General features: G+C 41.3%; 2 protein-coding genes across 13 annotated transcripts in view; both read right to left on the bottom strand.

The window, feature by feature from the left end:
* LOC115359150 (calcium/calmodulin-dependent protein kinase type II delta 2 chain) overlaps nucleotides 1–23,318 on the bottom strand; it is a 43,285-nt gene extending 19,967 nt beyond the window's left edge. For all 12 annotated transcript variants that reach the window (XM_030051499.1, XM_030051520.1, XM_030051541.1 and 9 more), the window contains exons 1-3: nucleotides 22,904–23,318; nucleotides 18,611–18,705; nucleotides 511–570 (exon numbers count right to left, since the gene is read on the bottom strand). In XM_030051499.1, the coding sequence (XP_029907359.1) occupies nucleotides 511–570; nucleotides 18,611–18,705; nucleotides 22,904–22,965 (217 nt within the window). In that variant the 5' untranslated portion in view covers nucleotides 22,966–23,318. The remainder of the gene's footprint in view (nucleotides 1–510; nucleotides 571–18,610; nucleotides 18,706–22,903) is intronic.
* Nucleotides 23,319–25,302: 1,984 nt separating this feature from the next.
* On the bottom strand, nucleotides 25,303–26,584 carry cxcl8a (chemokine (C-X-C motif) ligand 8a). The gene is made up of 4 exons (XM_030054054.1): nucleotides 26,372–26,584; nucleotides 26,043–26,175; nucleotides 25,833–25,919; nucleotides 25,303–25,608 (listed from the first exon to the last, which is right to left on the bottom strand). The coding sequence occupies exons 1-4, from the start codon at nucleotides 26,436–26,438 to the stop codon at nucleotides 25,596–25,598; spliced, it is 300 nt and encodes a 99-aa protein (XP_029909914.1). The 5' UTR covers nucleotides 26,439–26,584; the 3' UTR covers nucleotides 25,303–25,595.
* Nucleotides 26,585–27,729: the final 1,145 nt, after the last annotated feature.

The following is a 27,729-nucleotide window of genomic DNA, read 5'->3' as shown; positions in this document are numbered from 1 at the left end:
TGAGAGCATAGTTATCTTAGAATGTGCTGGAGCCAAACTGATTTGAGAAATCTTGGTAGTGTGCATCTCGCCTGAAAAGGCCATGTGGGATCTGAGGGAGATAAAATGATGGAGAAGAAAAGAGACAGAGCGAAGAGAGAAGTGCACGAGCAGATGAGGCTCTATCAGTGGCATAACAAGGAAGAAAGGGTGAAAGGGTCAGTGTTTTTTTTTTTTTGAGAGAGAAGGAGAGAGAATGAGAAAGAGTATTGAGACTATAGGGCTCCCTTTTCCTGATGACTCAGCTGGGAGAGCACAAAGATACATCATCATTAGATACACATGTACACACACACACACATATCTATATATATAGACACACTTGCATCCACCCACACACACCATTGATGTGTCTGGAAGATGAATTGCCATAGTCATAATCTCCAGAGACCTGAGGAACAATGTGTGTGTGTGCGTGTGTGTGTGTGTGTGTGTGTGTGTGCACGTTGAGAACGAGCAAATGCAGCTTACCAATATTGGGGTGCTTCAATAAGCGGCAAATCCTCGCCTCTCTCTCCAGCTTCTGATGATCTGAAAGAAAAACAATGTGAAGGAAAGAAAGGGAGAGGTTAACGCTAATGCTTTTAATTATTCACTGTTATCAATGGCCTTCTGGGACATACACACTGAAGCTAGATACTAGCTAGCTGGTTAGTTTTGACTCAGTGGGCAATACATAGTGCTGTGATTGGGCATGGGTGCTGGCACCTGCGTATGCAATAGACAGCTGCATATGTACGCATATCTGTGTGTGAGACTGTGTGTGTGTGTGCCCAGATTTCTCTTTCCCTATCAGAAGTGAAATGTTTGACAAAAAATTATTTGACCTGATATGTGCTTGGTTACGTGCCACTGACTGGCAGGCAACAATGAACAACAAACACAACGGAAAGGCGGTGTGGATTCATATTAGGCTCCAGAGTTGGACCTAGATGGAGGAAAGGTGATGTCACCGCCTCCCACTGCGCTTACAGATTCCTTTTCCTGCCCCAAAGATGAGGGAAAATCACCTTAGAATGCAAATGAATTTCAGCTTCCTCAAAAAACTGCATCCAAATCCACTGCAAAGGTAGTGATATTTTTCTTCATCTTTACATACCATGTTTTTCTTTGATCCCAACATACCATTACATCACTGAAACTACACTGGAGGTTTCGTGTTCACATTTAAATTTGATACCCATCTGAACAGACAAGAAGTACTTACTGTATTTCGATAAAGTTTAACCTTTAATAGCTATTAGCGAGTCATTGTATGTGTTTATCCACCAGAATTCATCATGAGAGGGTGGCAGTGGGCATTGTGGACCTATTTTAAAAGTTGACATTTAACTATTTGCTACACTGGATATAGGCCTATGACAAATATGAACTAGACCTGAAGAATGAGAAAAAGTTTTAAGTTATGCCCTATAAGATGTGGGAGTTTTCCAACAATCAAAGCAGCCTTGAACTTCCAAATATCAGGAATGGGACATGAGTTAGATTAGGGTCTTCGATACAAAGACAGGCAGAGAAAACAGCAGGTATCAAGTCTACCATACTACCATGCTGTATGACCACAGAGAGGCTGGGTTGATATGTGATCCTTCCAGTACATCTCTGTTTTCTCTACTAATAAGACCAGACTGATTCTATTCAGACTCAGAGAAACATGAAGCGAGTCTCAAGTCTCCCTGTCAGAACAGACCTACGTCCACTGACTCTGATTCAGAACAACCGAGTCAGACCGGTAGTCGTTTCAATGAGTGATGCAGTATGGTGTCGAGGCGACCCATTTCGGCTTTGCCTTGGGACAGAGAGAGCAAGAGAGGTAGAGACAAAGAGAGGGAGGGAGAGAGGGAGAGGAATAGCGGGTTCTGCTTTTTTTTTTCCCATATAAAGTAGGACGCCTATTTTTCACCCTCGTTCTCGGCTCCTTCCTCTGTTCTTGTTGACGCTATGGAAACTGTGGCCTCAGTGCAGCCCAACCTTCCCCAAAGTAGCCAGGAGCGAGACTCACAAAGCACACCGGACAGGATGTTGCAACAATAGGTATAAGAATCTGCGTATGGGTGTTTGTGTCCAAATGTGTGCGTCCGATGAGTGTATCCAAGCGATGTGTAGGCAGATAACAGACAGGCAGCGAGGCAGACAGGCGTACTGACGAGCATATAGAGAGGCACAGATGCAGGCAGATGGAGACAGAAACAAGGGCAGCTCTGCCATTATTTCGTGATTAGCAGGACCCTTTGAGCAAGGTCACTAATCTCTCTATCTCTGCCTCAGTCTCACCATGTTACTGGATGACACAGCCTCTTTCTCTCTGCCTTCCTCTGCCTCTCACACACAAGCTTGGTCTATTCTTTACTCTACTTTCCCTAGTTTTCTCAACCAGAAGCATATTTTTATGCTACTGTCACTTTACTAAGCTTTCACCGGATATGTAGTAGGATAACAGTAGAGTAGGGCACAGGTTACAGTAAAAAAGTGGCAGAAAATACAGGAGAAGGGGGATTAAGACGTGACAGCAAATTGAAAGCTGAACCCAAATTCACATGATCTGAGTGCATGGTTTGTGCATCCAGCTGTCCCCTTGATTTTTTTTTTCTTACTTGCACTATTAGGTGACAGTAAAAATGTTTAGGGGTTCCAGATCAACATGTTAACATGTTAGTCTTAAACTGTTACACTTTTAAATATGGAAAAGGAGTGCATGTAATTTGCAATTCAAATCTTATTGTCTCACAAAGATACCAGCCGGTGTGGCAGGTGATCCTACTAGTTTATCTGATAAGGGCAAACTGCATGAGCATTTGGCATTGGCCCTGTCCAACACTGCTGAATGAAGAAAGGGGAAATATAGGAATCCATTAGACATCATATCTCATCAAGCTTTTTCAAGCATTTTTCTCTTTTTCTCTCTTTACCACTCTTTTTCCAGTCCTCTCCACCTCCACTCTCCCCTTTTCACTCCCCCCCCCCATCCTCCTCCTCCACAGGTAGTCCACCTCCCAGCCGCCTGGACATCTGTTGTCTAGCAACTCCTGCACCAATCAGAGCGTCAGGCCTCTCCTCTCCTCTGCAGTGGAACCAGCCTTGCATGCAAATGGCCGACACTGAGAGTTCACACACAACTGTTCAACTCTACAGAACTACAGGCCGGGAAGCACAAGTAGCTAATTATAAAGAAACATAACCTCTCCAAATAGATATACCATTTCAACACATTTGGTGTTACGGGAGTATCAAACTACTGAACACCTCAAAACTACAAACACAGGATCAAGTTCAACAAAGAAACACACACCAAACACACACATGCACTGTCTGTGGTATCTACGGGAGCCTGTGATGGACCGGTCACCTGTCCAGGGTGTTTCCCTGCCTTCCCCCAGATGCTTGCTGAAAATGGTTCCAGCCCCCCCTATTCCTGAACAGGAATAAGCAGGTTAAGAAAATAAATTAATGCCTGAAGTGGAACCATAATGCTAAAGCAGTAGGGGTGGACTTTAGGAGGATTAAAAACTCACATATTGCACATTTACACTATGACATGGTGTTGAGAGGACTGCTGCAGTTGGCTCTAATATCTGCCTGGCTCTCCACAAATCACAAAGTGACAACAATGAGTAGTGAGTGGCAGCTTTGCACTTTACAGCCAGTCACTAGATTAGATAGATCAGTCATTAGATCGCTTTATCTGTGTGTTTGTGTGTGTGTGTATGCACAGTTGTGTATGCATGCATGAACTGTGCATGCATACATACATACATATGTGTGTGTGTGTGTGTGTGTAAAGTTGAGCCCTACTGCCACAGACACTAGAGAGATGGTTTTTGCTTAGGTCGTTAAAACTGACTTAGCCCACGGCAGCATTTCCTCATAGCGTGCAGCCAACTTAATTGTGCAGACAAATGTGAGGCTATGCTAGTCAGCTGTTATCATTCAGGTCTGTCTGGCCTTTTTTTGGCCTGATCTCAGCTGCTTTTGTGAATGTCTGTCTGAATCTATGTTACTTTACCATACTGTCTGTCTGCCTTCCCCCCTACTTGCTGGAAGTGGGAAGAAAAAAATGCCCGTAAATGTTATAAATATATGTCAACCAGCTTTAAATTGATTTTTTGAATTTCAATTGTCAATTTAAAGACAGTATTTCTTGAATTTTAAACATCAGTGTACTGTATAAATATTTACTAAATTATCTTTGGTATAAACACAAAGAAGACTGTGGCCAAGGTGATCAGTAGGTTTTGTCACAAAACTGTGGTATTTTTAATTCTGGGGGTCTCAAAAAATTACATTTCCAATAAAACCTGTTGCTTCCTGTTCAAGAGGATCTTTACATCATCATTCTGAGGTTTTCACTTGCACTTTATTCAACACATTAAACATGTTGAAAGTATTTTTTTCTGTCGGTTTTTGGGACAAATTCTAAAAGCTCTGATTCCACTTCATCTTCTTCTGTTTGCCTTTGTGCTTTAAACCACTTCACAACATTTTCAAACTCTGACTCTCATCTGTATTTGAAGAATGTAGAAAAATGTTCACAAATGTTTCAAAAAGTCAACTTTTGCATTATCATTTTGAATGCATCATAAAGGCATATTAAAAAAATGTTCCTCCGTTAATGTGTAAAAAAGAAAAGATTTAACTAAACAAACTGACATGTTTGGATGCATGAAATAAATAAATTCAAACTATCTTAAATTATTCCACATGCAAAGATTTGTAGTTAGATATTATCGCCTTTACAACTGGAAAACATTTCTAGATAAGATGAGTCATATGTGAGCCATGTGAGAAGGTGAAACAAGCACGCAAAAACTCCGTCACATTTGTGAAAAAGAAGCACCATCATTAGCCGGGTTCCACCAAAGCAAAGGGCTGCCATGGTATTTGGTGCAAACAGACATTTATTAATACCAATTTCACACATTCAAAAATGAGAATGTACAAGTCAAACTCTCAAAAAATCTGTGAAGTTTCTACAAATTTAAAATTATTCAGTGTCTTAATTCTTTAAGGCGACCCCATTTATGCACTTTTTCTTTAACCAACGCTATATAGATTTTTTGTCTATTATGACAAACTGAAACTTCTTTGCCAAAGTAATCAGTTCCTTAAAAAATAACTGTCAAAACTATCAAAAATAATATTTCAGTTGAGGATTCTCTTAATATAACAATGAGTTAATGTTAAAATTATTACTTTGATGCATTAATAAGTATTAAAACACATTACAAAAATGTGTATTATTACTATTTCTTCTTAAAGCAATGCAAGGGTGTTGGTTTCTGATTTAAAAAGCCAAACGCAGCATGCTGTTAAACATTTCCTGCTGTCATGCAATAGGTCTCTTATCACAGAGTGTTGGAAGTGAAGATACTGTTATGTGTTATCTGCTACCTGGCTTGACCTTGAGGAAAGACGCACATTAACATATGTAAATTTATGGAAAAGTCCTCTACTAAAGAAAATGTATTAAAAGGATGGATATCTGCTATGGGACTTCAAAAGTTATAAGTAACCTACTCATTTCTGTCAATAGAGAAAATAACTAATTGTTTTAATACCGTTTCCAACATAATGTAATACAATGTAGATGGAACCAGTAAACCTACACTCAGCTCACCTACAAAGGGTGAATTAAAACCCCGATGAGACACAAAACTTATTACACGGCTTATTAAAAATGATGTTGATCATTTCCATACATGTTTCTTTTCTGTTTTGTTTTTTTTTTTGTTTGTTTTTTTTTTTTAAGATTTTTTTTTGGCAGGACTGCAGCTAAGAAAGTATATATCACTGGCATCCATCGTCTTCACTATATAAAGAGCTGTAACCATAGAAATGTAATAACACAATCTGGTAACACTGCTGTTCAGGCACTAAGCAACAGTCAAAGGTTTTGAGCAAACCAAATAAATTAAAAGTAACATGGAAACTATCTTCGTTGTTAAGCTACAGTAAGAGTACTTATATGTCGTATGATTAGAGACCCTCCAGCAGAGGGAGACAAAAACACAACACTGTGGGGTGCAAGCAGGAAGATCACAGGCTCTGCTGTTTGAATGGAGGTCAATGGCAGAGATGCCTCGGTACACTAAGGAAAAAGCTTTTCTGAGGAAATGGTCTGTGACAAAATACCTTGTTCCCAACATGTTACTTGTGGCATCATAATTTTGGAGAGCCATGATGTGTCCCTTCAAGGAATACGCCAACATTTAGGGCAAAAATAAACCTTACAGCAACTCAGAAGCTGTCTTTTTTACACAATGTATCATGTCCATTACATGCACTGGAATCTAAAAACAAACTAACCAAAAAAAAAAAACATGTGTGAGTCATTTTGGGAGAAGTTAATTTGTGCCGGATTTACCTCAACCTTCAGTGTTGCGCAAATCGCTGCAGTGGACGGAAGGATAAATGTGTTCAGCGGATACAGTTCCACCAACTAACACCTCCTGAAACAACTCTCTGTAAATAGGACAGCTTCTGAGTTGCTGTAAGGTTTATTTTTTCACTCTGACAAAGTAAGGCTAGTGACTCCCGGAGCCTTCAAGTCTTTACACTAACGTAACACAAAATGCTACCTTACAAACCAAACCAGCGGATGTACAGAGGTGAAAATGGTATCGAACGTCTTGTGCCATCCTGGGAAAGTCAGAAAAGGGGTATTTTGCCTGAAAAGTTGGGAGTGTTCCTTTAACAAAGCTTTTTTTTTGTTTTGCAATGAGAAACTTTGACCTCTGAAAAATCTGAGAAATAGCTCCCTGACGTCAAGGACTGATATGATGGGCTTAAAAAGGTGCACGTGGTCCAGCTTGCCATTATACATCTGCCAGTGCTTAAAAACACACGACTCTCTAATCTTGTCCATAGACACTAAACGATGTGTCTTGCAGGTCATCTGTTTCTTTTTTCTTGTTCTGTGTCATGAATCACATCATGCCGAATTAAGTTTTTTTTACTATCATGACATTATCAGATTTTTATTGTAAGAATTAACGATGGTCCCACTTGTGAGGTACTTTGTGGTTTTCACAAGTTCTTCTCACTGTGTAGATTTTATTTTAACTCAAGTCCTCTCTCCATCCCCACATGTCTGCACGATCACTTTCTTTTGATCTGTATCTCTAGAACCTGAATCAAGTTTGCATGAAAGTATGTATGTGAAAGTATGTGAAGCAGTATGTACATTTGTCTCTGTCTTTAAATCTGACTGTCTGTCTGTATATGCACCTTACAGTCAGAAAAACAGCTTTTCTTAACTCAGAGCAGGAACAAATATTCCAGATCCATGGATGTGTTTGCTGTTTGCACAATTTGAGGCGTGAAATGGAGGAGTAGTTGTCCAAATTGCCCTGGCTGTACAAATCAATGCCATCACAAGACAAATTCCAAAACTCTAGTGTTCTTCTATGGGAAAAGCTCAGTACGCACCCACCTACCCAACCCCACCTCCATTTCCTTCCCTGTCTCTCTCCATCTCTCTCTCTCTCTCTGTCTGTCTCTACTGCTTGTTTCTCTTTCAGTTTCTGATGTCTCGCGTCTGCAACCGCACTGCAGCAGAGTATATCTGTGTGTGTGTGTGTGTGTGTGTGTGTGTGTGTTTGTGTGCGCATATGTTCTTTGTCTTTTGCAAAGCTGTAGTTTGACTTTGTGTAAGTCTAACACTATCTGATTTAGAGAGAGACAGAGAGACAACATATAGGGGGACATATAAAGCAGGTGGCAAACAAGCAAGAGACAGTGACAGGAATACAGACAAAGGACCGACAGATAAGCAAATCAACTAAACAAAGAGGAGAAAGACAGAGAGCACTCTGGGTATGTGGTTCTAGTAAAGACAGGGTCTTAAACCATCACTGAGCATACAATGTACCACACCTAAAAAATTTCTGTCCTAACTCTGACTGACCGAGTTATGGTGGGTTTGCTGATCTCTGGCCTCTTTCATGCATCAGACCCACATTATCCTCCTACTCACCAAGCACTCATTCCACTGGAAAATAAACCACACATAGACATGCACATACACATGCATACACACATGCACACACACGACAGGGTGCTGGAATTGTTCTGCTCCAATTTAATTAACTGTTTTAATTAAAAAGATGTAGTGGGGTGAATATAACATCCTCTATAGCCAGCGGCTAAGCAGTCCTCCTCCATACGGTTCCATTCCACTCCCTGCAGAACCCTGGGTTCTAATGAAACCATCCAAGGCGCCAAGACACCGTCACCCTCTGCTGGTTCCCAATAGAGGGAGAATTACGAGGCCTCAGCTGATAACTCCCTCACTTTCTCTTCTGTGAAGAAACAAAAGGTGTCTGGTGTCAGAGATAAAAATGTCCCCAGAGTACTGTTCGGAGTCTCATAACAGACTGTAATGTCTGCCCTTATCTTATCCAGCATAACCTAGCCATGCACATTAGACTATTATGTAAAAGTGGTTTAATCTGAGGGCGGTGGTCTTCAGCCATCCAGGCAAGGAAGCACTGACTGATACAAACACACTCACTCGAACAGAAACACACGCAAAAGACACTTTCACACATCCTATCACACATGCATACACACAGCACTATTACACTGTCTTAAACGAGGCAAAATGCCCTCGAGGATGTCTTTTACTGTGATTATGGGTACAACTTTGTTACAATGGGTGTGAGCTGCAACTAAGTATCATTGCCAGTGCCAAAGTACCCACAATCACAACAAAGAACATCCTCAGGGATATTCTGTCTTTTACACAGCGGTTACCAGTTACCATTGCTGACTATGCTAACCAGATCGTCAACTAGCTCCTTGGCAACAGTAAGTGATGGCCCCAGAAAAGTTATGTTTGTCATGCTTTATGGGAATTAAAAATACAGTTGGAAGGCAGATATTAGCAGGATGAGACTGATCATGTAGCAGTATTTTATCCCCAATCATACTTTTCAACACATACACTGAAACAGCCTTGCTGCTGTTAAATCTACACATACCAAGTTCAGAGCCTGATAACTACTCTGAAACTAACCCATGCTTTGTGGAGACTTTTTATGACCTAATGATACAAAATTTCAAGACCTTGTATAAATACAGGGCTGTTATTTGAGTGCTGAACAAGTCAAGGGGCTCAAAATGGACTGGACAAACTAATTTGGTCTTCCATCTTTTGAATAGGTGAGCGATTGATTTGGCTTAGCTATGAGCTTGCAGGCACAGAGATTAGCAATGTTTGTCCTAGGCTGGCCTCCGTACCGCTGTGGCACATAGTTTTGTAGGAAGAGAGTGACAAGGAGAGAGACAAGAATTTGTCAAACTTGTTGCTGCTCTCGATATCATCAAATGGTCAAACAGAACTGCACAATGCGTGTGAGGATGCTCAGATGCTCTCACACTGTAATAAATCATCAATCTGTGAGGATCATTGCATTCCAGCAATTGTATTATGGCGGAAGTGGGACAATTTGCTGTCTTCTTGTAACCATTTTCCCTTTCTGTCGCTTTGTCGCTTCAAAATGAACTTGGTGCACGACCCTCCTGACTGTGAGGGACTGATAAAAATACATTTGGTGTTTCTGAATGTTGCACATTATTCTGTAATTAAGCTCCTTTGTTGTTGCACTGCAAACATATCAACATAATATCACAACGTCTGTGTAAAATCCACCAAACACCAAAAGGTAGCCCAATGCAGGATGCATTGACAGCAGCTGTAGTTTAGGGTGGATTTTTGTGCCAATTCTGCTCGTAGGACTCAATGCAGAGGATCCACCCACTCTTGCACATCATGCCACTGTCATGTTGGCCTTTTCCTCTTGGCATTTCTCTCACCACTCCCACCATCATTTCTCATTGTGGTTGTCATTATAACCAAATTGAGGGATACCTATGTTTCTGATGGCTGTTTCTTGTTTGATAACTTTTGAAGCAGCTTGCACAAATTTTACTGGCCATTGAAGCCGATTAACAGATAAAACTGGTCTCCGTCGATCCATGTCATGCATAGGTCTCACTGTAATACCTGGGATATAGTCCTTTGTTTTTTGATGTAGGTTGAGGGCTCAAGTAAACACCACCTAAACGCCTTTGAAGGGACAGCAGACTTTCATTAAGAAACACATGGGCTGTCATTCCAAGAGCAACAGCCTGCCAGGGCACCAGATATAGAGGAAGAGGAGGAGACAGAGAAGGAGGGGGAGAGGGTTGTTAGGAGAGAAGGGTAAATCAAATAGATAGAAAGAGACAGAGGTTAGAAAGGACATGCAAGAGGCAGACAGCATGAGAGAGCGAGAGGGAGATGGAGTAGTCTCTAATTAAGAATGCCCTAGCTTCTCCACCGAGTCCAATGCCCTAGTTAAACAGTCAAACTGGGGGTTCTTTTCACTGAAATATCAAATTTACACACACACACACTCGCACGTACCTACAGCTGCAGGCATAATGTCACGTGTCCAGTGTGCACCAACAGGTTTTCAACAATATTTTTAATTCTTTGTGTGTTATTTGTGTGTGTGTGTGTGTGTGTGTGTGTGTGTGTGTGTGTGTGTGTGTGTGCGTGTGTGTGTGTGTGTGTGTGTCTGTGTGTCTGTGTGTGTGGGGGGGCCTACGTGTGTACTGGTGTGAGTGAGCAACATTTATTTTTAGCCTTCAAGTACCCAGTGTGTCATGTGATCCCCCTCTCCCCACTGATCCTCCCTTCTCTCCTTTTTCTCCCTCTCTCTCCTTCCCTATCTCTTTCCCACAATCACATTCTGTCTCTCCTCTCACCCTCCTTTCACTTCACATCCAAGAACGACAAGGCCAAGAAAAACGAGACGAGGCTTGATGTCACCAGGGAGAGGAGAGGAGAGAAAAGGAAAGGAGAGGGAATGAAATGCAACAAGGATGCATCTGTTTATCTTGCCTAGTAAGGGAGCACGACAAGAAGAATGATATACAAAAAACACACACAGACAAATGTACACACATAACTCTGAGGCAGACTGCCTTACACCGCAGCAACAGCCATCATCTCTGTTACCATGACACCTGCACATAAGGTGCCAAAAAAAAAAAAAAAAAAAAAAACGGCACACCCCTGTTACCATAGAAACTATCCACTATCTAACAGGGTCACTTGCGGAATGGTGAGCCAGAACAGCATCAAGCCAGAGACCACAATGATAACATTTAATATTCAGAGCTCAAGAGAGCAGTAAGACAAGAGCAACCTTCCGAATAAATGAGATATCATAACGCCAAATCTGAATTCTGCTGCAGAACAGAAACTGAAGCAACACTCAGACACTCTTTGAGGACAAAGGGTTAAATGATGGCCTTTCCTCAACGTGGCACATACCAGGTAAATTAAGAATAAGAACAGCACATTCAAACCAAATGAAGCGGAGGAAGGGATCGACACAGCATCACATTATTAAATCTTGGACGTGGACTCCGTGTTCTCTTTGTGGCAGCTGGTTGAACCTGGCCATTTTAGCTTACCCCTTTCATATCTTATACATTTGTGGACATAGTAACCGTCTTTCACAGTTTATTATCCACTATATTTATTGATAGTCTAGTTGAGTAAATGAGGTATGCATTTTGAGATTTTTGGTGAATCCTGATGGCTCATTACTCAGGATAGACCTTCTCTGTTCTGATTTTTACCTGGTGAATATCCATCCTATTCTTTACGACACCTGACTAGAGACAAGAGTAAATTCAAGACCATCAAAAGAGAAAAACTGGATGATGTGTGAGGTATTCTTTGAGATTTCTTGGTCAATATCCAGAATCAAGCACAAGGCATTCTCTCCAAGATCAAATTCATCATGTCTTAATTTGCCTGTTTTCAGGTCTTCCAGTACAACAGTGGCAGCACCAAGGCTTTTAATATACCTTGTAAATAAGTGAATAACAAAGCTTTGAAATGTGTTTTGTACCTACAGAGGAAGAATATTCTGACTTGTATGACCTTAGTGCAAGCTAACCAAAAGAGAGTTTGATGAACCTTCATGAGGTGATTATATGCACCTCTATATTGGAAGGCTAGCAAAACTGATGATAACAATGGGCCTATTTTACATCTGCAATCAAAACGACCTGCACTGAATGCTGCATCCAAACACACGGCCAATGAGGGCGTATCACTCGCTAATTTCATTCATCTCTGCACAGCCTTGCCGACATGCGGTGAAGTCTAAAGGGGCTGCATGTATTGGAATGTATTAGAGGGGTTTGGAGAATAACTTCATCATCTTCATGTAGTTCATTATGTCAGAGGAATAAATTAATAAATCAAGTAGACAAGCAAGTCATCATTGTAACTAGTACAGTAAAGTAGTAAAGAAAACACAGTCCGTGGCTACAACTCCTCTGCCAGCTGGTCCCTCCTGTGCCGTGTGTTCAAGTTGGCTCACTATACCATTGCCACATTCAGGTGACCCTCCTTCTGCCTTACTCTTTGTAATGTTAAGTCAAGTTACACTTAATTTATTGCTGTGGGGAAATTTGTTAGCTAGTAGGAGCAGCGGGCGGCCATGGCTCAGCTCCCAGGGACCGACTCCAGTTCTAAAGCCAGTGCCTTGGTCAAAGGCAGTGACAGGAGCTTTAACCAAAGATGGGCTACATGTTAGGTTCCTCTGAAAAAGTCTCCTCTGAAAAGTCATGTTGGCATGCTGCACAGTACAATTGAAGACTGCATTGTAATTTGTCACATGATTTGTGCAAGCATCTAGAATGCATTTTCAGCATGCCAAATATTTGCCCAATCATATGGTTCTTGCCCTAGACAACACAGTTGTTGAATCTGTTACTGCTGGCTGCTTATGTGTAATACTTCTCCAAACAGCCAGGAATGGCAGAATTGATGTTGCACTGACATTAGATATGGTCCTCAGGGCTCTTGTCACAATGGAAGGTGATTGTATATATTGGGCTTAATGATGTAAGTTATGCAGAAGATGTGTACAGAAGATATGTATAGTTTTTTGTGCTTTTTTTCTGGTGATTTTAATATGCACATGAACAAACCCTCTGACCCTTATATGAAAGCTTAACTTAATCTTTTGGACATCTTTGGTTTCCAGTAGGATATAATTGGACAAACTAATGAAAAAGGGCATACTTTTTGTTGTTTGCAGAGGCTTTCATATCTCAATTAAATTCATCCTTTGTTGCAATATCAGATCAATACTGTGTTTTCTTTGATGTAACACTTGCTCTAGAGACACCAAACTCAGTCACAGTTGTTAAGACACACTATCTGAATGCTGCAGCAGCTGATGTTTTTGTTCTATGTGATGATTTGGTGGACAGTTTTAACCACAGAATGAGTGAAACTGATGATGCGGTTGCTCCTTTTAAGACAATAGTGTTTGGCAAACAAAAGGCTCTTTAAAAAGGAAGAGAAATAGGGAAGTAAAGGGGCAGCACGACTGCCAAAAAGCTGACTAGAGGTGGAAGAAGACTAAAATTCAGATTCAGTCTGATTCTTACAAAGAGAAGCTCTATGCATATAATAAAGATATTAAGTGTGCGAGCCAATCATACTTACATATTCAAAATTGTGAATGATCATACTCAAAACCCACAGAGGATATTAAGAGCAATGCATATGCAAATGAATATCCTATTCTCCACAATTGGGAATCTAATTTAAGGTGCTCTATGTAAAATTGCATTGAAGTGAGGGCCCTTTATATTCAATTGACAAATTGTGGAATAAGCACAAAATATGACACTTGACGCTACATTGTTCTCATCATCAGACCTACAATAAGAACCCTTTAGATTCAACTGGCAAAAAGGACCTCAAGAAATTTTAAGCTTCAGTTGCCATTGTACTCATCATGAGACTGAGCTACTGGTAAATTACCTGCTTATTCCATGATTTTTGTCAAATGAGTGTGAATGGTTCTAACCTCCATTAACCCTATGCCTCATGCACCTTTAACTCCCCTCTCAATGTGAAGACTATTCCTCAGTTGCTAAATGTAATGAGTGTGCAACTTATTTTAATGAAAAAAAATTAACATTACACATTGCATTACATTAACATCACAGTGGGGGGGTAGCCCTTGGCAAGGTAGTCAATCCCTTAGGATGAATATTGATACAAAACCTGTATGATCTAATGATGTTGAACTTCAGTGCAGCCTTTGACATGGTTGATCATATCATCGTCACAGAATGAAGTGGGTTGGCTTATACGGCTCATTTCTAAACCGGTTCAGTCCATATTTGAGGGGACGAATTTTCTGTTTCCTTTGGTCATTTCAAATCCAAGAAAGCTGATATTTTCCAAGGGGTGCAGCAGGGGTAGATTCTTGGACCACATTTGTTCAAGCTTTAAGTGTTACTACAAGCACATATCATAAGAAATCATATGATTTGTTATAGTTATGCAGATGATACACAGATTTTCATTTCTTTGTCTCCAGGGGATTGTAGCCCTGTAAACACAGTTTTTGATGTCCCAAATATTCCTTCAGTCTAATAAATACAAAACAGAGGTATTGGTTTAAGTGCAAAAAGACAGAGAGAGAAACAGAGAGAGACCTTATTGTCTCTGAAGAGCAGTACACAGGTCAGAAATCATGGAGTGATTTCAGATGCTGACATGAACATTCAGAATTACATCAACATCATCTATCATCTTCAAACATCTTTAAAGTAACAATCAGACTCAGATAAACTGGTAAACTTTCACAGCTACCTGGCTAAATCATTACAGATTACTGGACTGGCCTTTTCTGGAGTTTTGACTGGTCCAAGAAAATCAGATAATATGACCCTATTCTTAAATCTCTTCACTGGCTACCACCAAGTTTTATAATAGATCAAAAGATCATCCTGTTCTCAATTGTAAAAGTTCTCAATTGTATTTCTAGCATGCATAGACTGTGAGGCTGAAAATCGGCAATGCAGTTTTTTGCTTTCCATGCTCCCATACATCGGAATAATCTGCCAGATGACGTGCTGTATACTCAATTAAAGCAAACATGAAAACGTATATTGGCATACTGTTTAAAAGGAGTGTGGGTTGCAGCTGTAGTACCTACTGGCTGTTATAAGAATTGTGTAACTGTAACTGTGAAAACAATAAATTAACCATTTATGGCTCTTTAGTAAAACTAAACCTAAAATCATTGTGACAGTAATCCAATGACAATCTCAACATGATTTAGTTATAATATGTGCCATCGGGTCAGGTTGGCACAACCAGCCAAGTTTTGGAGAGCACTCAGTCATTCAGGAGGTGTGTTTAATCCAGTGTGCATCTAAAATACAGCTAAAATTGCACTATTAAGCTGGCCATATGCACAGGTGTTCAGTTTTCATATCAGTTATCTATTCAGTTGGCCTCTGGTCATTTCACTGACAACATTTTAATTGTGAATTGCATCACACAGGGGGTTTCCACCAGGACTTCTGTGCTTGACAGTCCACGTCCCATTGCATGTATCTCGGCAGATGACAGCATTGTTAGTCGGTGCTGCATGAAAGTATGCATTGAGTCGGCGTAAAAACAGAGCTGCCTTTTATTTAGCTTTTCAGTTTTGTGAAATGCAAACAAATCTAAATTTATTAAGCAGTTTACAGGATGATATTCTTTTCCATAGATGAACAGAGAGGAGAAAGGTTATATTTTATTTTGGTTTTCAGATCTGTTTTATGCAAAATTGCAGTGGAACTTTGCGTTTTCTTTGTGCCTCCCGCTACACAAAAGTAAAATGTAAAAAGTGTGTTATTCAAAAGTCTTGTCTAAAAAATTCAAAGCTATGTTTTACACATAAACCCTAGTAGAACATATATGCAAATATAGAGTGGTGGTTAGTGGACAGTGTATGTCTTTGTCTACTACAGCCCTCTCAGTCTTTCTGGTGCATGTCAAGCACATTGAACTGCCTTGATATGAAATGTGCTTTGTAAATAAAATTCGACTAAACTTGATAACACCTGTTGAAATGTGTTCACTTGTTCATTTTTCCTTCATTCTGAAGATGACTTCTTTAACCTTTATCCATTTATCACCCTGTCAATCCCACAATGCAATGCAATATGTACGGCGTTACAAGCAGATCTTTTTAAACTTCAACACATCTGGAATGGATTCAACAATGCTAACCCACCCGACCGTTAAGACTAGCTGAAAGGGTCAGATAGTGAGGCACTGAGGCTAACACACAGACACACAAACAAGGACAGGCATATGCACACACAGATGGACATGAACACACACACATAACGCACAAGGGCATATTCACACACAAGCACATCTACACTTGTACACATGTACGCGTGCACACACATACGCAGAAACACACCCAAACAGATAAATACAAAGTGACAAAGGGTAGCAGATGGAGTCATAGTGACAGGACACTGACGCATGCATGAGGGGAGAAGACAAGCACACACACACAAACACACACTTGAGTGCTGACTTTCTGTCCTCTCTCTCTCTCTCTCTCTCTCTCTCTCTCTCTCTTTCTTTCTCTTCCTCTGTCCTTTTGGTTCCTATCTTTTTCTTCCCTTCTACTGTCTCTCTCTACAATCACTGACTGATTTGTTATTCTTAATGAAATACTGCATAATCAGGACTGCAGATTGCGAGATTGTGACTTGCCCTATTACCCCCCACTCTCCCCCACTACCACACACACACACACACACACACACACACACATTCAAACACACAACACACAGAAACACACACACAGCCTTGATCTGCCCACACTCAAGCCACCAATCCTATCCTAAACCCCTTTCGATTATATACAGTCACACACAAGTGTATGGTCGTGCGAGCACACCCACATACACACACACACACACACACATGCGCATGCACACAAACACGCACTCAGTGGCAGAGTGGGGATGGGGGTGGGGAGGGTCATGATCCTGCCAGAGAGAAGGGAATCAGAGTTGCAATTCCAGGGCTTATCGCGGAAAGAGGCTAAGACTATATCTGACACGCTAGCATGCCTGGCATGGAAAACCTCCATAGACACACGAACACACACAAACAGACGGAGAGAGAGAGAGAGAGAAAGAAAGGAAGAAGAGAGCGTGTATGTTTGAGTACGTATGTATACGTGCATGTGTGTGTATGTGTGTGCACACACATACACATACGTGTGAATACGTATGCTGTGAGATAACCCATTGCAGTATTTTTGGAAAATCTGTCCCACCATGCAATTGGTGAGACACTGATCCGTCTGTCGAGGTGTCCATTACAAACCCTGCACTCAGCTGGTGTGGGAGGGTCAACAGAGAGAGGGAACGAAACGGAGGAAGGCAAGAGATAAAGGAGGAGAATCGAGGAAATGCATGAGGGGGAGAGAAGAAACAAGGCCAGAGTGAGAAGCTCGAGACGACACAGTGAGGGAGATAAGGAATGCGGTGTGCAGAGAGAGACGGAAAGGAGAGGCAGAGTGACAGAGGAGTAAAGCAGGGATAGACAGTGGGGAGAAAATGTTCCTCAAAAAAGCTCCTCAAAATGGAACTATCATCATAACTTGTAGGCACTGCCATACTATAGCACTACTGGTGCGACTACTGGTGCCACTGCAATTCTTGAAATAAAGGAGAGGCTAAATATTTGTAACAAAAATGACTTAGCTCGAATGTAACCAAGCCTGACCCGTTGTGTGAGATGAGAGCAGTAATTGGGTAACTGCAATGACAAAAAAGCATGTCATTGGCTGGAGAGAAGGCGGAACAGCGAAGGCACAGCACACAATTGGTTAGTATTAACGGATATGCTGTTGGCGGTTCTTGTGCCATGTGTGTAGGTGAGCGTGCATATATGGTGTGTGCAAGTTTGTGTGTAATTATGTGTGTGTGTGTAGGTGTGTGTATGTGTGTGTGTGTGTGTGTGTGTGTATGTGTGTGTCCCAAGCCTGAGGCAACCAGGCCAGCGGCTACAATTACAGTGATGGATGTGAAAGAACTGGGTCGGCTTCGCAAGAGATCTGCCCCTGGGACGACAAGACCAGCCAGAACCCTGAATCAATATGAAACACACATACACACACACACACACACACACACACAAACTTATACATCACAAACATTTACATATGAACCAAAGGACACACAAATATAAAAAAGCCATAAAAAAGAAGAGGAGGACATGTGCCCACTACACTGCCAAATATCTGCATCCATGCCAGGATTTGTCAAATTATAATACGAGGTAAACACAACTAAACCTTTTATTTGCCATGTGCACCTGTTTCTTGTGTGTACATGAAGACATCACAGCTCACTTAATCAACCATTAATCAATAAAATCAACTAAAATCTAGATGTCTTTCTCTCACTCGCTTTCACACACACACACACACACACACACACACCCACATCCACACACACACACACACACACACACACATATTTTGTGTGTATGTGTGTGTCTCTCAGCCCCAAAGCCTATTCCAGGGGCAGCAATGTTCACAGCATGCCCACGTGACTCAGTGTCACTTGGAGCATGTTAGTTTGCTTGTGTGTTTGTGTGTGTGTGTGTGTGTGTGTGTGTGTGTGTGTGTGTGTGTGTGTGTGTGTGTGTGTGTGTGTGTGTGTGTGTGTTCCCTACCTCTGGCAGAAAGCTTCTTGGTGTTGATGATTTTGGCAGCATACTCCTGTCCAGAGGAAATCTTCACACACCTCCTGACCACAGAGAACGCTCCCCTGAAAAAGACACACACATAATCACATACACACACACACACACACACACACTCAAATACTTGTAATGACAAGAGGTCAAATTATAAAATGTGAGACATGTTCCGCACTAGCTGGTGTGAAATCAAATGTCACACATGAGTGATTATACAAGTGGTTGTCCTATATTTGATGCTTTTACTGTCGAAATTTCATAATGAATATGAACATCATATATACTACAATATACAAATGTTATTAAATAAAGCTTTATCAGCAATAATGTGATCGCCCATGCATCCACCAACAAATGCACACTCTCACACATCCACACACACCACCCGTACACTACACACAGTTTCCAGTCACTACCTGACAACCATGGAGACCGACCCTGCACCTACTAGCCCACCATTCTGCCAACCATGTGCTGTTCTGGTGTTTCAGGCACATGTATGATGATCATAAAACTAGGTCAGCCATGTTTGAGAGATGAGAGCAGCTCTGAGCTGCATCCCTCATCTCTGAACGCAGCCACGGAGCCGCCCGCCTCTGCTCCACTCTGCTCTGCGGCCATCCAGGCCTGCTTTGCTATTCAACCTCCATCTCTCTCTGCGCTTGCCTTTTCCTTTAAATAGAATCTGTTCTCCTTCACAGCAAAAAAAAAAAAATCTTGTGCAGCTCGAGACACCATCAGAGATATCAGAAACATTTGGAAGTGCTTGGACACAGACACTAGAAAGACAGGGTTTCAATAATCATTACCTCAAATGAACCCTGTTATTCCATGTACAGTTCGTTCCCATCTATACAGAGGCCATTCACTCTGCTTACATCCGTAAAGGTTATATTTTGTGGTAGAATATGGTAAACAGGGCCATTAAATCAATGTTAAAAGATGAGAAGTGATGTGAAGCTTTACAGCTATGTAATCATTAGATAACTACTGGATGGAACAGGAGTATGTACTATATACATGTTACCTAACGTCCTCTGGGGTGAGCAGCATGCCGTTAAGAGCTTACCTCCAATTTATGGGGGATTTGGTGAAGGAAATTATCATAGCATTACATGTTACATAACACTCATACTTGACTGTGCCCTTATAGTCATATGGCATGTTCAGTGCAGTGCTGACGAGAGCATATGTGAGCTGCTATACCCTTTGTAAGGGCCGGCCAGGCTGTATGAAATAGTAAAATAACCTGTTATGTCTGCTAAACTTTTTCTTTGAGGACTAGGCATTAGACCAGATTTAGCATGTGTTTTCTTATGCATGGTTTCCAATGCACAGTTGCTAAAACCTCTTGGTGACAGGCCTGCATCTGATACTGTAATAACAAACAGATAATGTGATAACATAACAAAACGTAACAAAATGTCCTTATAAATGTGTTGGAAATGTATTATAGTGACACTATCTGGCAATATTACATTATCAGTTGGCATGAGGCATCAGAGATGTGCAAATCTACACTCTAAAAAAATAAGGGGTTGAGAGAGGGTTCTTAGGTATTGCGATTCTGAAAGATACCTGTCTGAAGAAGCCATTTTTTAAAACTAGGAGCAGAAATAATAATTCAAATTAAAAAGTTAGGGAGATTGATCATGTGGTTCACTGCATCTCCTTACCACATTGGAACAAAAGAAGCTTCTGAGTTCAGTAGCAAAAATGTCTTCAACATTTACCCAGATAGTCCAGTTGCCTCTGACTCACTGCTTACATATACACCGTGACCTGGACGACTGAAAAGCTTCATCGACATACTGGAGCTCTGCTCATCTCACATTTTGTGATCGATCATGAATTTAGTGATCATGAGGAACGACTGGAGAAACATGTGATTATGCAGTTATTTTTGCTTTGGCACATACTTAAAAATGCCTGAGGGATATATTCTGTGGGTAAAATGTGTAAATATGCCCAGAAACATGTCTTAGTTGCAGAGGACTTCCTTCTGAAGTGGTGGTGGTCAACCCCCCATAAAAGGTTTGATATGTTAGGTTTACAGCAGGCGGTGTTGTAGCAGGTGTGTTTAAAGCCAGGTCTAGAAAGGCACACACCACTGTGATCATTTTGGGGGAATTCATAACTTACATGGACAGAAACCACCTTCATTCATATCACTGACTGACTTATGAAATCTTCTGGATGTTTTACATGAGCTCTGTCAAAACTTGAAGTAGTTTCAACTTTTTTGACAGACAGGGTTACAATATTTTTACAGAGAGCACTCCATCAAACCATATAACCACAAATAGTCAAGAAAGGAACAGGGCCTAATGCCTCCTTCACAGCTGAGTCTCATTTTATGTATGTATGCAAACACCTTCCCACTTCGCAGAAGCACACACATTCATTCACATAATTTTACCTTTCTCATGCATTTTGAGGGGATGTTATATTTATTTATTATAGCAAAATAATAGCTTATCATAGACAAGTGACTACCTGCATTAAGTTCTCCTCGGAGCCAAATTAACATTGACTTTTTTTCCTTCAGAATTTAAAAATAGGTTGTGTTGTCTACTGCAAGGTATTTTATTCAATTACAACCAATTAATCTAGTCAAGAGTAGGCCTACAACTTCCACTTAAGTTAATGGAGTCAAGACTAATGGGAGACAGTGAAAACATTTTAGTTTTTCAATATATCCGTCACTCTGCTAAAGGCAAGGCACGGCAAATGTATTTATAGTGTATGTTCACACACAGGGATATCACAGGGTACTCTGCATAAAATCAAGGCACATAAAAAAGACAAATAATAAAAAAGGAACTATACACAGGGAAGTGCTGCGTTGTCATACCACTAAAATTTTGTCCAACAGGAGTGAATGAACTTGTGGCATACTGAAATGCAAAGGAATTATGAACGGGTTGATTTCCTGAGGGACCCCCTGTATTGAATTTATTGCCATGTTGCCCAAGAACGGGTGCTATGATCCTTCACTACTTTGGAAAAGGGCTTTGCACACAGTAGCTAAGGGATCAGGTGAGTTAAAAAGCACTATAAAAGCAATTGGTCTGCATTATTAATGACAGATGGTGTAACACGGATACAGTAGAGTAGTATCTATAAATACAGAGGGCTGTAGCAGCTTGAGAGGACTCCTCTTCCTTACTCGTCCTCAGCTGAGGAAACACAGGCCCGCGTGAAGAGGGTTCAGGACAGGAGGAGACCAGAAAGTCAAGTGGGAGACACTGGCAGACTGGGAGCTCCTTAATTAGGCTGCAGGGTTTATGCACATGCTGACCATAAGGTGCTAGGGAGACTGCAGGTCAGGTAGTGCACACACACACACACACCAAGACATAAACACATATGCATATGTTTCAGACATGCACACACACGTAGCCTACAGATGCACAGAAGTAGACGTCCACATGCATACACACACACACACACACACACACACACACACACACACACACACACACACACACACGGGGAGATAAATATTAAAAAAATGCTGATGCTGAGCCACCCTGCTCCCTGCTCTCCCCGACTCTCACTCTCTCTCTCAGGGGTGAGGAATTCCCTGCCTGTGCCTGATAATTGACCGCAGCTCGGTGGCTGGCTGGGGAATGTGTCATCACCAACTACAAGGTCTGCTGTCGCATTACCGAGTGTGTATTTCTGTCGCGCGTGAAGGGGAGAGGGAGACGGGACGGGAATGAGGAGGAGGATGGCGGTGGGGTGGGGGTGGAGGGGGGGACACCGAATCTCACCATTTCACACACCCCGATGTATTTCAACCCCTGTTCAGTTTACAGTATGGCAGCTCCTCGCCCTGGCACCACATGCCCTCTGCAAATCTTAATGTGGATTCTGGGTCGAAATGCAACATCAATACGCAGAGCGGAGGCCAGTGACGGTACGCTCGCATCGACATCTTTCACGAGGCCGAAACGTAAACGAGGCCTCCAATATCGGATTAAAACAAATAGGACAGTGTTGAGCAGGCCTACCGACATGATAGCATATTCACTCCGCCTGCATCACAGGCTACATAGCTGCACTATTAACGGCATACATGCACACACACACACACACACACACACACACACACACACACACGCACACCAACCCCTAAGCCAAGGCACCCTAGCTATTACATAACAGGCTGACATTTCATACAGGGATAATGATGATGCCTAATGATTAAAAAAAAAAAAAGAAAGAAAGAAAGAAAGAAAGAAAGAGAACACTCGCCCTTACTTGCCCAGCTCCTCGAACAGCTGATATTCGTCGGTAAACCTCGTGCAAATCGTTAACGCCATCCTGGTACAGGTGCTTGTGGTGTGCAGAGACGCGGTCGAGGTGCACTCACAAACAGTATCCGCACACAGTCGTCAACGCCGCCTGATTTTGTCCGGAACCTGCAAACCAAACGGAGGGATTCCTGCACAGCTGAAGCGCATCGGCAGGAGCTGTGGCAGAATGATTCTGCGGCAAAGGCTGCCTCCGTGATAGCTCGAAGAGGTGATGTTCCGGGGCCGCTGCTGATTTATTTGGCTCTTATTGTCTTCACAGGCAGTGGCTTGTCACAGCTCCGAAGCGCAGCATTTTGTGTGCATTTCCATATCTGTGGTGCGTCTGTTCCCCAGTGCGCCTGTTGTCTCTCTGCGTGCATCAGACGCCGCACTACCGCACCTACCCCCGGCTGTGCGCTCTGTCCCGCCCCTCTGCCCGCATCCCCAAACAGGCCTCGAATAATAATAATAATAATAATAATAATAATAATAATAATAATAATAATAATAATGATAATAATAATAGCCACCTTGACAGGAAAAACTGATAAACGGTTAGGCTACTTATAGGTTATCACAATAATTTTACAGTTATATTTTGTTGTTATTCAAGCTGTAGTCACTGATTTGTTCCTATACAGAAGTAGCAATAATTTATCAGAATATTATCTGATCGTGATGGACATTACTGTAAGACAAGTGGTTTGTTACAACTTACTTGCAGAAGCATCCATTAATTTAAAAACTAAATCTTAATCTTTCATAAATGTCGCTATTTTTTTTATTCATTAATTTATTCATTTATGTCCTTCCAGCAATCCTCCATCAAAAGATATTATAACACATTTTCACCAGAATTTAATATTTTTTCCATGCCCTATAAACGACTTGTTTTGCATCTGGAGATGTACACAATTTAATAACTGTGTCTGAAATGGCACACAAAATATGCCTTTTCAAATTTAAACATTTTGAAGCACTTTAGCTGATAGTAAATAACACCGCGTGGCCAGCCAGCGCTTCATTTCATACAGTGTCCATTGGCTGCAACCTCTGAGCCAAGGACAGGGACTCTCCAGTGCCCCCATGTTGTTGGATTGAGCCAATAATAGATGGGTTGCCCCATCTTATATCTGCCAATATGTGCACAAAGTTTTATGGGGTTAGCCTACTCGACTCCTTTAAGAAGTTACATATCTTATTATGAAAAGTCACGACCACCACCACACCCCCTTTGTGGCTAATCAGTGTGAAAAGGTAATCAGTTCTTTGCCCAGTGAACAGTGTTTCTACATTGCTTGCTTTTTGACATGTTAACAGACAGACAAAACAACACCTGTCCAACTCTATTTGTGGAGGCCATAACAATTTATGACCAATTACATCATTAAAGTTTTCTGATGGGCTGTGGCCAGTGTTTGCAGTGGACAATTAGGAAACAATATGCAGGCTATTTGATGCAGTTAAAGTGTAAGCATTTAAAGAGTGGTTCTTTGCAGTCCACTCTACAGTCCCATGCAATCAAAGTAACCAAAGTCCCATGCAATGAAAGGCCCTGTCACAGAATCAAACCCTGGTTTAAACCCTGCTTTATGTTAAATCAGGGTTTAAGGGGGTATTGGTTAGGGTAAGGCTCATTAAACAACTCATATCTTGAGGTTTGGTGCTGTGGAACTTTGACTTCTGATGCAACAGTCCGTAAGTGACAGTAAAATACCGGCCTGATAGTCTGACCATGTGTACACTTGGCCTGCTACGAACTTGGAGACATTTTACTTTCTTGTAATTTATGTCTCTCTCTCTCTCTCTCTCTCTCTCTCTCTCTCTCTCTCTCTCTCTCTCTCTCTCTCTCTCCCTCTCCATGTGTGTGTGTGTGTGTGTCTCGGTGTATCTCTCCCTCACTTTCTCTCTTTCTGTTTGCTGAAATTGGATAAGTAGGAAGTAGGCAAAGCCCCCTCCCCACATCCGCAAGCTTAACTGTGCTTTTGTAAGCCCCAGCTGTAAAATAATTACACTCCTAAAAAGAATGCCATAACTATTGGTAAGTTTTTCTCCCTGCAAACTTGTGTTTGTGTAGCTGAGGACCTTGCTCAGGAAACTCAAAAGTTGACAGTTAACATCAGGTTATCTTAATTCAAAGGCAAGAAAGAGAACATACAGATATAATCAATGATCATCAATCAGGGAAAAAAAATACAGCGCGATTCAATTTCTCTCAAGCTCACTTTTTTTTTTATTCATCAATAGGTTGGCAATATAACTTCACAATTTAATAAAAATAAATTTAAAAAAACTAATAAATATATTCATAAATACAGAAAATATTTAGGAATAACTTAGACAATGGAGAAAACAGTACTTCTGTGTGGTAACAAAGGTAATCAAAGAGATATAAACATACAACAGAAATGACATACACAACCATTAGGATTCCATAAATAATGCAAACTTGTTAATAAATAATATCGGCATGTCTGATACAAACAACCTGAGTTATAAGCCTAGCTCTCTTGTTACTGGTCAACAGCTGACCAGGAAGTCACAGCAAGCAGTCTGGCAACATTTTTAAAACAGTGACAACTATCATCTGATTAGATTAATAATTTCTGGTAGTTTTCATTTGTCTCTTATTCAGCTTGCAGTCTCCTCCCGTCTATTCAGCGCCTTCGGCTGTGGAGAGAATGAAGAGAGAGAAATATTTACTTTGAGCATCAAAAGTGGATTTCGACCATTTGTAGCATTTGTTAAGGACAGATTATTCAGTCAAACTAGAAAACATTATATTAGACTAATTTCTGCATATCAGATAGACTAATTCAGACCATTCAAGCCTGGTTACAAACCACTGTATTTCTCAGAGTCTGACTGCGTACATGTGATTGATTTGTACTTACTTGGACATGATCCTCTCAATCACTTTCTTGACCCATGGGGCCTCGGGGTCCAGGCAGACTTCCTGGCCTGTCCGTTTCAGAGTGGCACTGCAACAGCAAACAGGAAGCAGACATGTGGTCAGAACTAGAACTTCAACACCTCAAATCTTCACAAAGCTAAGTCAGTTTTGGCATTTGAGACGGGATGACGGCTTTGAAATTAGAGCTTACATGATCTCAGTCTCCTCGCAGTGGGAGTTGGCAGGTATCAGCTCCACCTTCTCAATGTGGCGGCCGATTGGTCTGCTCTCCGTCTGGATGCAGCGGCAGTGCAGCTCCACACCCAGGCTTCTCAGGCTCACCCCTGTTTGGAGGTAAGAGTAAAATACAGTCACAAACTGCAATAATGGTTGTTCATACTGATCCCCTAACTCCCCATATGATGAGAGAAAGGCGAAACTGTGCACAACAGGTGTATATCAGTTGAAAACGAACACAGAGAATATGAATTGCGAATTGTTGAATTTGAAAAATAAACCAATATAGAAAATTGAGCTTACCCTCAGTGATGGCCAGGTAGGTAAGGAGCACCAAAAAAGAGGTAACGGCGACTCTGCTGATCATCATCTTCACTTTTATAAGTTCTGTTACAACTGGAACACTGAAAGTCCTTCAGAGAGTCCTCTGGTGAAGAATTCACTGCTAAGCTGATCACAAGTAAAACCCTGAAGAAGTTTTGTTCTCTTTATTTTTTGTTCAGTTGCCGCTCTCTTCTCCTTGTGTTCTCCTTGCTGTGGTTGCTTTCTCTCTGTGATGTTTAAATCTGCCGCTGAGGAGGAGAGTCTCTCCTTTTAAAGCCCTCCTCTGGAAGTGACTCATTCCCCATGTCAGGGAGTGTTGCGCAAGGTTGGACTGTCGGCTGCGGGAATTTACACCGATGAGGGGTTCATAAGTTGTTTGACAGACATCCGTGATTTATCAGGAGACCTCACAGATCAGCATTTGTCACCATATAGGGTTCATAAAGTCAGTTTCTGATAAAGATGGAAAAATACTAGTGACTATTAAATGGAGTTAGGAGACTGGAATGCCTGAGAGAATTGCTTTGCCAGTGACAAATTTCTCTTTCATGGTATGAGGAAAGTGAATGGCATGGTTGCTCACATGAAACTCATAGATTTGTTAATTATCTGACCATTGACTCACTGATGACTTGCAATAACACAAAGAATGGGATGCAATCTGCAATGAGTGCCTCACTTATTTTACCCTGATTTTTGCATATCTAATTTCCTATTTCAGCAGCAGGGGGATTTTCAAGAAAGCATCTGATGTTGATGGTATGTTACATCACATGTTCACTTCTGGACTTTTTCCATGTCTTGTGAATGCAGCTGTGTAGCTACTAAAACCCAATGATGAATTGCAACAGGGAGAAAATGGCAGGATTGAGAGGATAGGCAAGATCAATGGGCTGTTAAATGCGTGCTTCTCCCTAAATGCTTCTCAACCAGTTTTCATAATGAAATGTAGTCATAGTCACACAATGGCAAATACACGTCACACACCTTTATTTCTCACGAACAGGAGTTGCCAAATTAGTGTTCAGTGACAATCAGCCAAAATTGCCAAACCTTTTTGCCATTTCACGCCTCAAAGTTGATCACAGTGAGTGTGTGTGCCAAAGAAACAGGGATAATACTTAACTCATTGGCTACCATTGACGTTGATCAACATCAATTCAAATCCAAACGTTAACTGCCAATGACGGCGTGCAACATCAATTAGACTTTTCAGTGGGAGAGCCTATTCTTTCTTTTTTGGTGGTTTCGGTGTTCACATAGTCATAGAACAAAATATTCTGTGGGTCTTGAAAGATCACTTAAAATGCTCTAAAACGCCGGCAGTATGGGGCTTT

The sequence above is a fragment of the Myripristis murdjan genome, chromosome 1 (genome assembly GCF_902150065.1).
Source record: "Myripristis murdjan chromosome 1, fMyrMur1.1, whole genome shotgun sequence".
Taxonomy (NCBI): Eukaryota; Metazoa; Chordata; class Actinopteri; order Holocentriformes; family Holocentridae; genus Myripristis; species Myripristis murdjan.
This window is presented reverse-complemented; position numbering and strand designations above follow the sequence as displayed.